The following is a 16,955-nucleotide window of genomic DNA, read 5'->3' on the forward strand; positions in this document are numbered from 1 at the left end:
TCTGTCCGAATATCCATGCCTTACTGGGTATCCTGCTCTGCCTTTGAGAAAATGAAAGCTCAGATGGGCCGATCTGGAATCTTGCTCCTTATGAGCTCATAAGGAGGAAGGTTACCTCCCCTTTCTCTGCTTTGCCCGCCCAGAGAATTTGGCCCGCCCATGAGAGAGAGAGAGAGAGAGAGAGAGAGACATCATGGCTTTCAAATGAGCAAAGTGGCAGTTGGTCAAGGCTACACCCCCACTCTCCACCTTGCCCCCCCCTCTCCTCCTCAATAGCTACAGACACAGAAATGGCACATCCTAAGGAAAGCTCATTGTGGGACTGGCTCTAGTGGCTGTAATTCTGCTCCAAGGCTGAATTTCGGGAAAGAGATTTCAGATACAGTATTAGGGGACCACTAAGGTCTATATAAAAGAGACTTCAGATACAGTATTAGGGGACCACTAAGGCCTATATAAAAGAGACTTCAGATACAGTATTAGGGGACCACTAAGGCCTATATAAAAAGAGACTTCAGATACAGTATTAGGGGACCACTAAGGTCTATATAAAAGAGACTTCAGATACAGTATTAGGGGACCACTAAGGTCTATATAAAAGAGACTTCAGATACAGTATTAGGGGACCACTAAGGTCTATATAAAAGAGACTTCAGATACAGTATTAGGGGACCACTAAGGTCTATATAAAAGAGACTTCAGATACAGTATTAGGGGGACCACTAAGGTCTATATAAAAGAGACTTCAGATACAGTATTAGGGGACCACTAAGGCCTATATAAAAGAGACTTCAGATACAGTATTAGGGGACCACTAAGGTCTATATAAAAGAGACTTCAGATACAGTATTAGGGGACCACTAAGGCCTATATAAAAGAGACTCCAGATACAGTATTAGGGGACCACTAAGGTCTATATAAAAGAGACTTCAGATACAGTATTAGGAGACCACTAAGGCCTATATAAAAGAGACTTCAGATACAGTATTAGGGGACCACTAAGGCCTATATAAAAGAGACTCCAGATACAGTATTAGGGGACCACTAAGGTCTATATAAAAGAGACTTCAGATACAGTATTAGGAGACCACTAAGGCCTATATAAAAGAGACTTCAGATACAGTATTAGGCGACCACGAAAGGTCTATATAAAAGTATCCAAAGAGCACCATGTCATGGGACCTTTAATAAGCGTTGTGATTTACGCATTTACAGCGTTGGCTATTTTTTGCCAGCTTTCCTCCTGTTTTAGGAAGCAGCGACTGTATTGCGTTTTGCCTGTAAAACTGTGTCTGTGTTCTTCATATTTATGTAGAATTATAGTTTGCTCTTCTTATGTAAAATATGCGGCTCTGGTAGATGTTTGCGATTGGTCATGCTGTGCAAACACCGCCTCTTTTATGTGAACGCGCGTGTCGCTGGATTGGGAAACTCTGGGTTGATTGAACTAGTTGTTAACCACCGTCGTGACACAGCTTATTACCGCGATTGTTAGGTTAGGTGAAGCCGGGTAACTGAAATAAATCCAGGGCATGTTGATCTTGATTCGTAGTACAGGCCCCTGATCTCTTACAGGGATGTTATGTATAGAGGGCACCAAGCGATCTTTTATAGCCATAAGTTCACACTTTTTTAAGTTCAAGTGAAGACCAGAATCTTTCGAGAAACCTTTAATTAATTCTACTGATAGAGGAATTTGGGAGGCGTCCTTCAGGAAGAGTGTGGTGTCATCAGCAAGTTGACTGATTATAATCTGCCTATCCGCAATTAAGAGTCCTTGTAAGGCACTGCTTGAAATATGAAGAGCCAGGAGTTGAGAAGCTATTAGGAACAATAGGGTGAGATAGGGAAACCTTGCTTAATCCCACGAGACACATTAAACCTTGGGGATGTACCAAGATTTAATTTTACTGCAATATTGCCATTCTTATACAGGGTTCTAATAGTTTTACAAAAAAAAGTGACCAAAACCAAACTTATCAAGAGCTTTCAAAATAAAGCCATTTTCAAGAGAGTCAAAAGCTTTATAGAAATTAAGAAACATGAGAAAACTATTATCATTGATAAGATCGTTATAGTCTAGCACATCCAAAATCAGTCTAACATTGTTAGCAATATGACGTTTCCTCATGAATCCAGATTGTGACTCATCTATGATAGAGTCCAGAACGTATTTCAATCTATTAGCAAATATGATAGCCAACACTTTATAATCATTATTTAGCAGTGTGATCGGACGCCAGTTCTCTAAATTTTCATATCTTTATTTGGTTTTGGAATCAGGGTGATGATACCTTGAGTCATACTTGTTGTAAGAGCTTCACTATGAATGCTTTCTGAGAAAACATTTAGCAAAAAGGGGGACATTTCTTTGTCAAACATTTTATAGAACTCAGAGGTTATACCATCACACCCTGGACTTTTATTATTTTTAAGACTATCAATCGCTTTTAAAACCTCATCATTGGAGATGTTATAATCCCATGCATCCCTCTGCGGAAATAACTTTACAATTGTTGATTGAGTCTATAAATGAGTTAGCTGTCACTTCACAGTATTTGGATGTGTATTGGCCTTTTTACAGTCGCCGTATCCGACCTGCTGCGCGCCAATGTGACGTCAAAATGACGAAGATCTCGCTGGTGCGCCAGGATTTTGAGTCCGCGACCAGAGGTCGGGCACCACTCTATTTTTTTCAGTGGCATGCGACAAAGCAGAAACAGGAGGCATGGACAAGTTTGAGGGTAACCGGATGCCAGGACTCTCAGTGTGACTGCAAGTCTCTCTTGTAAACGTACTGGGTTAAGATGAGTTCTTTTATGGTGAATGAAAGGCTTGATCCGACGCAGTAGGTCATTGAATCAAATCAAAACATTGACGTCAAGGCTGCTGCCAGTTCTGCCGTTGTTTACCTTTTCTTCTTCTAGTCCGTAGAAATTGCAAAAAAAAAATTACGTCACATTGGTGCACAACTAGGCGGCTGCAGCGGGTATACCGGACACTTTTGACTGTAAAGTAACTAAGTAAATTTACTCAAGTACTGTACTTTTGTCATTTGTAATCTGTTATTTTGAGGTACTTTTACTTACTTAAGTAGTTCAATGTATTTCAGTGTATGTTTAACGTCAGCTTTATATTCAGGTCATATGGTTCAGCACAGCAGGCTACCACAGATACAACTTTATTGTTATGTATTTATTTTACTATGCTTTGCAAGGATTTTTGCCTTGTAATGAGTTATTTTGTTACTTAATCTCTACTTTTTTTATCAGGGAGCCAAGGCTTCTCATGCAGATGCACCTTTCAATGCTTGTAATGTCATTGCTACCCTCTACTTTCATTCATTCATGTGTTGCAGCTGCATCCTCATTTGTGCTGCACATCTCTTTTACATTTTCTACTAATTTTTTCATTTCACTCTTTTTATTTTAGTATGCATATTGTAGTACATATAGGCCAGCATGTATGTTAGTATGTATACAGAGCCTCTTGTGCAAAACATTTTCCCTCTAGATGAAGAGTTTCATATCGTCTTATTGTGATTTTTCTATTACGTGTTAATCAATTACCGGTACTTCATTTTTTTTAACATATTAAAACTGTGACCACAAACCTTTTGAGGGATTTTAGGAACAAAAAAGTGACACAGAAAGAATCAAGTTGATATTTTTCTTATCATTTTATTTTTGCTGTTATCATGTGGTAAGAAACAAGCAGCCACTTACAGATTCAACAGGTTCACTGTCCAACACAACAAGAATCTACAAACACACAACCAGTCACAGTGCCTTCAAAACAACAAAACCATCCAACAATTAAATAACGTTGTTGTAGGCAATAGTAAAAAAACAGCACCAGTTGTTGTGAGCCTGTGGAGAGATTTAACTCCTTCGTCTCTATGGGGTGCTCTTCATGCATGGGTGTGGGTGTTGCACAGGTGATTCACATTGGCACATTTACTCTTTCAGCTAAAAAACAAAACAAACAAACATCCTAAATATATAGTTCACAGACAAGAAGACGTGATCATGTACACTACTGGTCAAAAGTTTGGGGTCACTTAGAAATTTCCATTCCACTCTATTATAGACAGAATACCAGCTGAGATCAGTTGCATTGTTTTTTAACCAGGGCAGCAGTTTTCAGATTACATTATGTGCTTACATAATAGCAAAAGGATTCTCCAATGTTTTCTCAGATAGCCTTTTAAAATGATATCAGATTAGTAAACAGAATGTGCCTTTGGAACATTGGATGAATGGTTGCTGATAATGGGCAATGTAGATATTGCATTAAAGATCAGCCACTTCTTTCTACAACAGTCGAGAATACTTTTATGGAATGGAAATTTCTAAGTGACCCCAAACTTTTGACCGGTAGTGTATAAATATACTGATAGGCAGGAATGAGACATCATCAGGAAGTGAAGGATCAGTGGTTTTCTTCAGACTGTGCAACTCAATCGTCCTGCTCTGTGGAGAGTCACTGCTCTTACAACAATAAATCCCTTGTATTTTCCTACAAACAGGAAGTTTACTTTCAAAATACTACTACTGAAACCCAACATTATGTCATTTATTACGGTAACTTTTCGGGGCCCTCTATGCGCAATCTGGGGCCTCATTTATCAACTGTGCATACGGACAATTTTGTACGTAAACTGTGCAAATGTAAGCATACTTAAATTAAACCATTAAACCATTAAACAATGTTGTTGCTCTTAAATGAAGGTCTTATGGACAAGCCACTTGAAACCTTCTGGTTTTGTTGAACCTTATTTAGCCATATCTCAACCCCAGTGTCTCTGATGTTTGTCCTTTTCTTTCTTAGTTGCTAAATTTTTCAAATAGTCAATAGTCTGTCATTAAAGCTGCATTAATGGTTAATCTAAGTCCTATTTTCACTCTCCTTTTAACACTGTTTCGGCCTCCACCAGGTCATTAGGGAAAACTCCTCTTCATCTCCTTAGCTGCTCAATATTCCACTTTCTTCACTGGCTAGTTGCTAACTTTGTCCGTCCGTCTGTCGATTGGAGCTGGAAGGGCTCTGTGTACATACGGTGAGTTTAGGAAACAGAGCAACGAGAGTGAACCGTAAACAGTGAAAACAGTAAAGCTGTGGGCTGTAAAAGCACAACAATAAGCAGAAAGACACTCAAACGCTTCGTGGAGCTGTTATTGAGGATACATAACTTTTTCTTTATGTAAATGAGCCTGTTCATGCTCATTTTAAATTTAATTAAATCTTTCTTATGCCTATGGGAAATCTATTACGCACGGATTTACGCTTGTTTTATGCACATTTTGACAAATGAGGCCCCTGGTGTTTTTTAGCAGCTCCTGTTTTCACTCAGAAAGCTCTAAGTGATCTCTCCAGTGTATGAGAAGGCACCAATCAAAGCATTATTCTTGTGTTCTGTATCATCAGCAGCAAAGAAACAGAAAGCTTTTCCTTCTTGTTATCCCCACTGTAAACCTTAAATCACTTACTCTTCCCTTCAAGAAACCGACTTCTCTTCAGTCTTCTACAGTAGTACTTGGCAAGGTCTATAAATACCACGCTTCCACGACAGAAAGGACTACATTTAGATTAGTTATAATCCCAGAGCAGGCCACAGGTTGTATAATTCTGTAACTCAGTCTATAGACCCTGCGCTATTGCAGGTGAGGCAGGATGTTTCTGGAATATGTGTTGTTTCAGTCAGAGGCAGTGAAAATATAAGGATGGATAGGGTCAGGTCTGACTCTATTTAGAGAGTGTAGCTGTAAAATCACACAGTGTTTGAAGCAGTTGGATGTCATCACCACACAGCACAGTTCACCCATTGGAAATAAAAACACTGTTAGAGGAACCCACGGTGCTGCAGGAAGCCGAGCACAGTGGGTGTTTAATCACAAACAGAATCCACACACATCTTCATATGAGCCTAAAGCTATGGTGTCTACAGTGTACTGGATATGTGTGTGTGTGTGTGTGTGTGTGTATGACAGGGGTATAATAGATATTTCACTGAATCCAGTTCCACTATTTTTTAAATAATTCAGTCGACATTACTTCAGTTTAAACCATCAAAAACTGTACTGGTTTTGAGCTTTCACAGCTTGTTTAGTTTGCATTTCTTCGCGGGATACGAGCAGGGTGGTAATGAGCAGACTTTGTCAATGTTAGTATGATCAGCTTGAATTTGGCAAAACATTTTAAATTCATAGGTAGCCCTTCACTCTCGTGTTATTACTCAGGTCAGTCACTCCAATTAAGACACAAATTAAATTTGTAAAAGTCACTTTGGCAAATCACTGATCATCAGTGTGCTTCAATTCATTTTCCTCTCTTTACTTTAGTCCTGTGATTGAAAATCAGTGCAGTTTTCCTGGTTGCGCAGAATAATACAAAACAAGGAGGCTCGGACGGGTGAAGCTCCGGCAGCAGCGATTACCAGATACCACTTGAGCGACCGCCAGGAGGGGCCAGGATCCGGGCCGAGGACCTCTTGGGGATGTGGTCATCGACCTGAGAACCTGAGAGAAGAACATAACGACCAAATCACCAAAACAGTTATGAAGGTTTTTTACAAAACAACCGCAATGTTATTAGCTTGATACCAGCCTACCTGAGAGGCTAAAGGAGGACTCGTGGAGGTCTCGGACTCCCTGGTGCGCGCGAGGACAGGCTTTGTTGGACGCCTCTCCGTCTATGTGGCCCAAACCGAGCTCCTTCTTCATAGTGTTTGCCACCTTGGCCACATCACCACAGTAGGGATCCCTGTCAACCCTTTTATAAGTCTGAGTCTGAAACAGGGAGGAGGTGAACGGTTAAGAGTAAATACTGTACACACATAGATACAGGCTTGGGATGCTTGGGATTTTTAAACCATTTCTAATGCTAGTCGTCATCAGAAGTTCAGCTGAAATTGGTTCAAAAATTAAACCTCTTCATGAAAGAATGTGAATAAAAACATTATCATCTGGTGTTCTTGGCTAAAGAGGATATTAAGTAAAGATACAATAAGTACTATAAATATAAAAAATAGTCCTATTAATAACTCTCATTGTGAGTTGCAAATGGGGATGACAACATGTTTATTTGACCTGGCCGTTATGGTTCTGATCTTAAGGAGCATCTTCTAGAGTAGACTAAAGTAGTTTTTGGCTTTTACAGTTTCTGACTGAAAAATATCCATATTTAAATATCTAAAGAAGGAGCAGACCAGTTTAAGGTGATCCAGATAGTCTGTCTTTATGCATCCAAATATGTTGCATTTCTGTTGTGAAATATCCAGGGATTACTTTAAACATGGCCATCTAAAATAGCCTGGGAAAACCCGGACGAACTTCCGGAAAATTTGAGATTTGCTCTGCAAGTCAGTCTGGCCAAGAGCCCATTCAAGCCCATTCCCAATTTTTCCAAATTGAGGCACCAATCACAACCGTTGAGGCGGGCTTTACACGATGACGATAGCGCAGCAACGGCGAGCAGCTTCTTGTTTACATTCAAAATGACGGCCACCGAAGCGCAGCAACCCGTTGATGCTGCTGTAGCTGCTACATCACCCGGATCGTTGGTCTGATTGGTTGAAGGACTATCCAATTGCGCCCAGAGGCATTTGAGCGGCGTCCGTTGGTGATGCCCCTTTGGAAATGGGCTGTGAATGAACCTTCCCCAGACTGGTGTCAACCAGGCTACCTCTAACAGTGAGCACAGCTCAGAGCATTTTAAGTAAAAAGTAAAAGGTAACTACAGCGTGTACTTTAAAATTTGGAATTTCACTATTATAAACAGTGATAAATTATTCAAGCCCTAAGTACAAAAACCATGGGATGAGATACATGTGTAATTGGGGGATATATAAATAACTTGATATATGACATACATGAAATGCAGAAAGAATACAAAAGTAATTCCCATAAAGTTAGCAGTGTAAACCATCAGTTAAGCTAAAACAGAGCAGAAACCCTGCAGAGGTTGGGTGGAGTTTTTAGCAGACAGCAGCAGCAGCAGCAGCAGCAGCAGCAGAAAAACAGTGTCAGCGCACAGAGAAAAAGCAGGAGCATTAAATCCTTTATATAGACTGTCAAATCAGTGCAGTAGACACAATATGATGGGTGTGTTTACAGTAGGTTGGCTGTCAGCAGACACAGCAAAGCACAACATGAAGCCTGGCGTCAGAACTACTTAACTTTTTGAGAAACCTTTTGATTCAGTATTTATAAAGTGATGATTGGAATGAATGAAAGCGAACAAACCTTTTCTCTCTGGACCATTTTCTTGTAGAGGTAGTCAGGGAAGGTGCGCTGAGGGTAGAACTTTCCGGATCCCTCGGCACACATGAACACACCGTTCTCACATACCAAACGTCCTCGGCTGATGGTGACCAGGGGAACACCATGGCAACGCATCCCCTCGTACAGGTTGAAGTCTCCGCCCTGCACCTGAGTGCTCACAGAGATCGTTCTGCGCAGACAGAACAAACATTAATACCAGTGTGTTTGTTCTGCACTCTGTCAAGCAACAAATGAGTAATCTGTGTTTGAGAGCCACATCTTCATCTTGTAAATATAACTGCGTACCTCGTTGCATCCGGGTCCCAGACCACCAAATCAGCATCAGCCCCGGGGATGATACGACCCTTGCGTGGATACAGGTTGTAGATCTTTGCAGCGTTAGAGCTCGTCACTGCCACAAAACGATTCTCATCCATTTTTCCCGTAACCTGCAGGCATTAATGTATTGAAAATGGACACGGATAACACTGGCAGCACCGACACTTATTATTGTAATTTTAATCTTGTTGTACATGTGTATAGTGACAATAAAAGGCATTCTATTCTTCTATTCTAAAGCATCAAACCTGAATATTTCCATAGTTGTCTGTAGTTGTTGTGCATATTGCTTTATAAAATCACAACCTACACATTTGTTTCCAAAGCTGTTTTAATATGACTTTTTTTCCTCACTATAATATCATATTGTGAAAGTAGTTGAAGATGCTGCTCTGCAACAAAAGCTAAGGCGATGGACATGGTTTCTTCCTGTTACTGTCACTAAGATACATGCATTATAACACATATAAACTTGACTGCAGGTTCGTATGTGTATGTGTACGTACCACTCCCCTCTCCCAAATGACACTCATCCTGTCCTGGACTCCAGACATTCCATGAGGGATCTTTGTGAAGTCCTCCTTGCCCAAAGCTCTCTGCTTGGTGCTAAATGGACGGTGCTCTGATGCTACGACACTCAGAGAGTCACTAGAAACAGGATATGCATTGTTACAAATCTAAATTATCACTAATCATTGACCTGTATGATAAAAATCCTTGATGTCAGTACTTTTAGGGGCACACTTATGTCTGTACTGAGCACATACTTGCCCAGCAGGCCCATGAGGTAGGTAGGTGTGTTGGGGTCGAGACGGAGAGGAGGGATGATGACGTGGGCGGCAGCGTGAGCCCAGTCCTGGTGGTAATAGTGCATCCCGTTCAGCACAGCGTGAGCTACTGTGGTCTCTGCGTGGACCACCTTACCTGCCGAGACAGAACAGAAAAAAAACAAAAGTAGTTTGTTACAAGAAGATCATCTTCATCTTCTTTATGTCATCACCACTGTCATATCTTTCTCACCTTGCATCTTAGCAGCAGCAATCATGTCTCCAGCAGAAATACTGGACACATTCACCAGGTAGATCGGGCAGTGAGCCTGCAATCAGGCATACATTTAATCAGTGACATACCAGCACACAGACAGAATAATAAAATCTGGTTATGCGTCTGTTTACCCTGTTAGCGATAGTGACAGCTCTGTGAGTAGCCTCAGACTCCAGCTGTAGAAAATAAGACAACGATTTGTTCTTATTAGTTCTCATTAGACATTCATAGTGTTGGTTTGTATTTATTTATTTATATTTTCTTTATCACGACCTTCTATCCAAAGAAACTACAATATGGGTGTGGTCATGTTCAGCTCATTCATCCTTATGGGAATGATACAGTACATTTCACTGTAGACCAATTAGTAAGGAAAGCTGGATCTTCGTGTATCACCTTTCAAATTAATTTTAAATGGTTGATTCCTTTCAAAATGAGCATTTTTACCTTTAATAATAGCATTTCCATCCAGCATGTCACTGTTTTTAAATGTCAAATTGAGCAGCAGAACTCATCATCCTTTCAAGTTTTGTCAAAATCAGGCTTCCATTTCCCATCCTAATTGTCATTGTGATGAAAACAATAACTTTAATACTCTTAAATTCACAAATGTTTTATTATCAACATTTTAAGGATACAAAAAGGAACAAAGTGCAGAAATTCCAATCTTCTTCCTGTTCACATAACTTTAGCAGGACAATATCTATATGAAAAAAAAAGAATTAACCGATATGAATTAACCTCCGATGTAAATGTACCTCCTCTGGTCGACTGATCTCAATGCCCTCCGGTCCACTGATGCCCAAATCCAGAGCCTCTTTGGCACCCTAACAACATACACACATACACTTCAACATAAGTTCAATTAATTACGTAATTGTTTTATCAATATTAACATACAGATGCTTACAGCGTCTAAAATGTTATTACTTAAGTCTACAAAATAGCTAATGTCAGGCATAAAAATATTCAACAATGAATTCAATTTCATCACAGAAAGAAAAAAATCATTTTCACTGTGCTGAACATCTCTGTATTAAAAGGAAAACATGGAGAAATATGCGTGTGGTTATTTGATGCGCACCTCTGCCACGAGCTCTCCGTTCTCAGCGTGGACGCGAGCGATGGCCCCAATGTCCTTACAGGTCTGCAGCGTCTGATAGAGCTCAGAGTCTCTTAGCATCATCATATCTTTGTATGCCATGTATATCTGGAAAGAGTTCACTCCATGCTCTCTCACCAGGGTCTCCATCTCGCTACGGACCTGATCACAGTACAAAGGTCAGGGGTCAGGGAGAAAGCTTTGGTTTGTATTGGCAAAGGCAGACGGAAGAGAGCTTCAGCTAGTGTGAGTGTGGACATGGAGGGAATTAGAAACTGTGTGTGTGTGCGTGTGTGTGTGTGTGTGTGTGTGTGTGCGTGTGTGTGTGTGTGTGTTTGTTATACGGGGCATGACATGAGCCAGAATGAGATTACATTGTTTTCACATTGGTGAATATCAGAAGTCCCACAGAGACATTCACCACATAGAAAAATCTATTTAATTCACTCAAAAAGGCAGAACTATATGGCGTTTCGCAGATAAAATACTTTAACTATACTGCAGTAAAAGGAGTCATCAAAATTAAAATAAAGGTGAATACTTAATCATTTCGGCTATATGAAAAAAGTACTGCATATGTAATATCTTCCTTCATATAACCGACTTGATGATGCAGATGATGGCAGGTGGACATGTTAAGTTCTGGTTTATTGTTAATTCTAACACTTGTCAAAATCTGTGGGATATAGGGATATTCTGAAAATAAAATATACTTCCATAGCTGCAATAACATCACTAAAATAATATACAGTAGTAGTATTAAGTGTTGACTAAAGCGGGATTTATGCTTCTGCGGGGGCTCTATGCAGAGCTTACAAAATAAGACATTTGAAAACATAATTTTGGGCTCTGGGAATTTGGAATAGGCATTTTTAATACATTTTCTGACATTTAATACACCACATAACTGATCAGTTAATCGAGAATAACTACCAGATTGATTGACTATGCCACTAATTATTAGTTGCAGCCATAGTTGCCATTACATCGTAGTATTACAAGGATGTTAACAGATAGATTTTAGACAATCTGGCGTTAAACATCAAAATCAGAATCAGAAAGGGTTTTATTGCCAAGTACGTTTTTTAACACATACAAGGAATTTGTTTTGGTGTTGTTGGTGCACGTCACACATTCTTTAGATTGAATATTAAACAATATAAGTATAGGTACAAACAATATAAGTATAAGTATATTTATACAGTATGTATTAAGTTAAAAATAAAGAATAAATAAAGATATAAATAAAAAATAAAGATTTTACATTTTACTATATCTAATCAGATGTGGCACATGCACAAAGTCAGCAGATGATCCAGCACAGCTATTGAAGCCACAGGCTGAATGAGGCACGTTGACTCATAGAATCTGCCTAATGTGCCCAGTGAGCATGTGTGTTAACCTATTTCATGTAAGGTTTAATCTAGGTCAGTACACATTTCACCCATAAATGAAAATGGTTTGGCTGCTTTACTTTTCATTCAGTGAGAATAAAACCTTAAGGAGCAACTCAGGAAAGAACGATATGCGTATGCTAAACAACTACAGCGGATAGCTATGGCCATCTTAGAAGATAGCCTACACCCGTACAGCCTTTGAATAGGGAATTCCAGTATCTCCCCTCTGGACGGAGGCTAAATAGTCCCTGGTTGCAGAACTACAAGATTTAAAAACAGTTTTGTCAACAGTTTTGTAGTCATTCTGTTAAACAAACTGTAAAATGACTTGCACACAACGCACAAGCACCTTGGTCATGTACTAGCTGTAGAATTTCTACATATAACTGCACGAGTCAATGTGGTCATGTACTGTTTTTTATCCATGTTCTACTGTCTGTTTTATAGGTTTTAATATTTTGTGTGTTGCATGTTATGTGGCGGTCTACAAAGTTTTAAGGATGTCCTGCCTATTAGCCTGTAAACCTAGTTTACCTACGGGTACCAATAAAGTAATCGAACCTGAACCTGATCTGTTTATAAAAGATAAAGATACAGTGTTTCTATGCTGTTCACTGGTCCTGGTACACCTTACATGTTGACACCTCTTTGGGCCTTACCTTCGGCCCCCACCAAGTCACCCCGACATGCAAAGCGTAGTCGCAGCATGCCTTGGCGTCGGCCAGAGCTCGGCACTTCTCGTAGGCGTCCAGCAGGGAGCAGTGTTGTTCAGGCAGGGCCAGAGCCATCACCATGGTGGTACCACCCATCAGTGCGGCCTGGGTGAGGTGAGGAAGGAAGGATGGAATGGAAGGAGGGAGACAGAAAATGGGAGGTAGACAAAGAGAAACAAGACTGATTAGAGGCGACAACAATGATTCCACTGTGAAGCACACAGACACTGTTTGTCCTGGTGACAATAAGCAATAGTCCTTCCTTATGAACTGTTTTCTCATCATTATAAAGTCTTCCTGTTACTTGTTGTGTAAATTGTTTTGTTTTTAAACACAGATGATGCACAAAGACTGACTTGGCTATTTAAAAATGTACAAAACATTTAAGTTAGCTAGTTTAAGTTTTAGCATTTCCTTTCTTTATTCTTACAGTATGCTCAGTGTAAAATCTATTTAAAATGTTTGTTTTGTACATGCTGGAAGATGTCTTTGTTATATATGTCTATATATATAGATATATATATATATCTATATATATATATATATATATATAGATATATATATATATATATATATATATATATATATATATATATATATATAGATATAGATATACAGTGGGGCAAAAAGTATTTAGTCAGCCACCAATTGTGCAAGTTCTCCCACTTAAAAAGATGAGAGAGGCCTGTAATTTTCATCATGAGGTACACTTCAACTATGAGAGACAAAATGAGAAAAAAATCCAGAAAATCACATTGTTGTTATTTGCAAATTCCTCGGGAAAAATAAGTATTTGGTCACCTACAAACAAGCAAGATCAGTTACAGGTCTCTCACAGACCTGTAACTTCTTCTTTAAGAGGCTCCTCTGTCCTCCACTTGTTACCTGTATTAATGGCACCTGTTTGAACTTGTTATCAGCATAAAAGACACCTGTCCACAACCTCAAACAGTCACATTCCACTATGGCCAAGACCAAAGAGCTGTCAAAGGACACCAGAAACCTGCACCAGGCTGGGAAGACTGAATCTGCAATAGGTAAGCAGCTTGGTGTGAAGAAATCAACTGTGGGAAAAATTATAAGAAAATGGAAGACATACAAGACCACTAATAATCTCCCTCGATCCGGGGCTCCACGCAAGATCTCACCCCGTGGTGTCAAAATGATCACAAGAACGGTGAGCAAAAATCCCAGAATCACACGGGGGACCTAGTGAATGACCTGCAGAGAGCTGGGACCAAAGTAACAAAGGCTACTATCAGTAACACACTACGCCGCCAGGGACTCAAATCCTGCAGTGCCAGACGTGTCCCCCTGCTTAAGCCAGTACATGTCCAGGCCCGTCTGGAGTTTGCTAGAGAGCATTTGGATGATCCAGAAGAGGATTGGGAGAATGTCATATGGTCAGATGAAACCAAAATAGAACTTTTTGGTAAAAACTCAACTCGTCGTGTTTGGAGGGGGAAAAGAATGCTGAGTTGCATCCAAAGAACACCATACCTACTGTGAAGCATGGGGGTGGAAACATCATGCTTTGGGGGCTGTTTTTTCTGCAAAGGGACCAGGGACGACTGATCCGTGTAAAGGAAAGAATGAATGGGGGCCATGTATCGTGAGATTTTGAGTGAAAACCTCCTTCCATCAGCAAGGGCATTGAAGATGAAACGTGGCTGGGTCTTTCAGCATGACAATGATCCCAAACACACCGCCCGGGGCACGAAGGAGTGGCTTCGTAAGAAGCATTTCAAGGTCCTGGAGTGGCCTAGCCAGTCTCCAGATCTCAACCCCATAGAAAATCTTTGGAGGGAGTTGAAAGTCTGTGTTGCCCAGTGACAGCCCCAAAACATCACTGCTCTAGAGGAAATCCGCATGGAGGAATGGGCCAAAATACCAGCAACAGTGTGTGAAAACCTTGTGAAGACTTACAGAAAACGTTTGACCTCTGTCATTGCCAACAAAGGGTATATAACAAAGTACTGAGATGAACTTTTGTTATTGACCAAATACTTATTTTCCACCATAATTTGCAAATAAATTCATTAAAAATCCTACAATGTGATTTTCTGGATTTTTTCTCATTTTGTCTCTTATAGTTGAAGTGTACCTATGGTGAAAATTACAGGCCTCTCTCATCTTTTTAAGAGGGAGAACTTGCACAATTGGTGGCTGACTAAATGCTTTTCTGCCCCACGGTATATCTATATATATAGATATAGACAATTGGTGGCTGACTAAATACTTTTTTGCCCCACTGTGTGTGTATATGTATAGCGGTGTCTTGTAGTTCCATATGGAATGGGCCAAATGTTTGGCATAAAACAGAAATAAAACTTAACTGCTTACACTCTGATAAATATCCTTAATAAAAAAAAGTAATGTTCTATTGAGTGTAAAAATCTACCTTTTTCTACAATGCCAGCAAATTTTCCTCTATCTTTATCTGCATACACCTAAAGTCTAGGTTACATAGCTTTCCAGGAAAGATAAGTGATTCTACATTCTGTTCAGTCTGCATCTGTTTTAAAATCAGCTAATAAAGATGAAATAGGGCTGTGTTCTTATTATAGTTTCAATATAAAAAAAAACCTGTCATATTCCATTTGACTGCATTCAGTTATTGTTGTTTATTTGCTCCCTCTAGAGAACCCTCTCTATGTTTCGGGTTTACAAATAAATTACAAAATTAGAAATTCAAACTCTAGCTACTTCTTCCAAAACAAACCAATCTTAATGTTTCTGCTTTTCAAAACAATTCCAAGAAAGCAGCAAATTGGAAAAGACAAACAGGAGATATGAAAAGAAAAACAAGAGGATGTGAAAGGACTGATGAAGAAAGGGAGAATGTTAGAGAGGAGAAAGAAAAGAATGAGAGGAAGGCTGGAAGACAAAGTAGTGAAGTAAAGGGAGTGGTCTGCAGTGACTCGTCTCAGTTGGCTGAATGGTAAATGCACTTTTGTGTAGCCATGACAACAAATACTGCTCAGCCATGCCTGTCGCATGTCCCATCCTCTTCCTCCTCTTCCTCCTCCTCTTCCTCCTTTCTCCATCCAAAATTGCACCAACAGTCACCCATTCAATATCTTCTAACAGGGATATTGCACTGAGGAGTGATGGGAAAACAGGCAACAATCATTTGTGAAATAGGAAATGGACAGAGAGAGGTAATAACATTGCTTCTGTAACATGCCCAGTCCCTACAGACTTTCTTTAATTTATCTTCAGCTCACATAAAAAACAGGAAAACAGGTGTGTCTAGACAAGTCACAGACAGGGAAGGGGCCTGATGCATGGTCACACTGATGCATGAGTGACAGCTCCACCAGCCAATGAGCTATCAGGTTTCCAATTACCATAGTAACAAGTCAGAATCATCTGCAGAGTCAGCATCGAAGGTCTCTGCATGTGTGTGTGCATCGAGAGAGAGAGCGAGAGAGAGAGAGAGCGAGAGAGAGAGAGATATCAGGGGACAAGGACACAGCTGGGGATTGTGGGATTTATACTGTCTGCATGGCCTTAATTAAGATTTACTGCCAGTACACTTCTCAAAAAAGGGATTGTGTGAGCAGAAAAAGAGAAAGAAACAGTGTAAGAGAAGAGCTAAAGGGAGAAAAGTCCTGGTTTGTGCTTCTTCATCAAACCATATGTGTATGTAGAGTATACTGAACATTATCATCTTGTATTTTCATCAGTGTGAGGGTTGTGGAGGCCAGCAGCAGGCTTTACTCTGCCAAGCTGGAAAAAAGAAACTGTCTGCAGGGTGAAATATCTTTCATCTTTGTCCTGTTTCTTCTTTTAAGGCTGCATATTTTAATACACCAAATAAACATCTAAATTTAGACTGTTCTACATTACAAATCTGCTAGAGAACAAGTACGTACCAAATCATCAGTGATAGGCAGTTTGTAATACATAATCAGTATTGTTCTGATGAAACTGTTTGTAACCGATGTTGCTGAGCAAAATGAAACCATCATTTCAAAGACATGGTGTAGAAACCAGTCTAGACTAGTGATCTATCATGCAGTTTTAGACATTTCAATATTAACAACCTCAGCTATTCTTTTAGCCCAAATCGATCATTTCAGGTTTGTGACCAGAC

The 16,955-nt window shown here is 39.8% G+C and overlaps 1 protein-coding gene across 2 annotated transcripts in view; it reads right to left on the reverse strand.

Moving 5' to 3' along the window:
- Positions 1–3,647: 3,647 nt before the first annotated feature.
- Positions 3,648–16,955, reverse strand: part of LOC144533095 (dihydropyrimidinase-related protein 5-like) — a 30,135-nt gene continuing 16,827 nt past the window's right edge. Inside the window, exons 4-15 of one of the 2 annotated variants that reach the window (XR_013503399.1) lie at positions 12,803–12,961; positions 10,729–10,908; positions 10,403–10,471; positions 9,776–9,820; positions 9,621–9,696; positions 9,368–9,524; positions 9,107–9,248; positions 8,568–8,710; positions 8,244–8,451; positions 6,611–6,788; positions 5,490–6,518; positions 3,648–3,968 (exon numbers count right to left, since the gene is read on the reverse strand). Coding sequence is in view for 1 of the 2 variants with exons in the window: in XM_078274236.1 (XP_078130362.1) it covers positions 6,433–6,518; positions 6,611–6,788; positions 8,244–8,451; positions 8,568–8,710; positions 9,107–9,248; positions 9,368–9,524; positions 9,621–9,696; positions 9,776–9,820; positions 10,403–10,471; positions 10,729–10,908; positions 12,803–12,961 (1,443 nt within the window). In the remaining variant the exon portion in view is untranslated. Of the gene's footprint in view, positions 6,519–6,610; positions 6,789–8,243; positions 8,452–8,567; positions 8,711–9,106; positions 9,249–9,367; positions 9,525–9,620; positions 9,697–9,775; positions 9,821–10,402; positions 10,472–10,728; positions 10,909–12,802; positions 12,962–16,955 lie in introns of both variants that reach the window. The other variant, XM_078274236.1, reaches the window with a different exon arrangement.

Source organism: Sander vitreus, chromosome 18 (genome assembly GCF_031162955.1).
Source record: "Sander vitreus isolate 19-12246 chromosome 18, sanVit1, whole genome shotgun sequence".
NCBI lineage: Eukaryota > Metazoa > Chordata > Actinopteri > Perciformes > Percidae > Sander > Sander vitreus.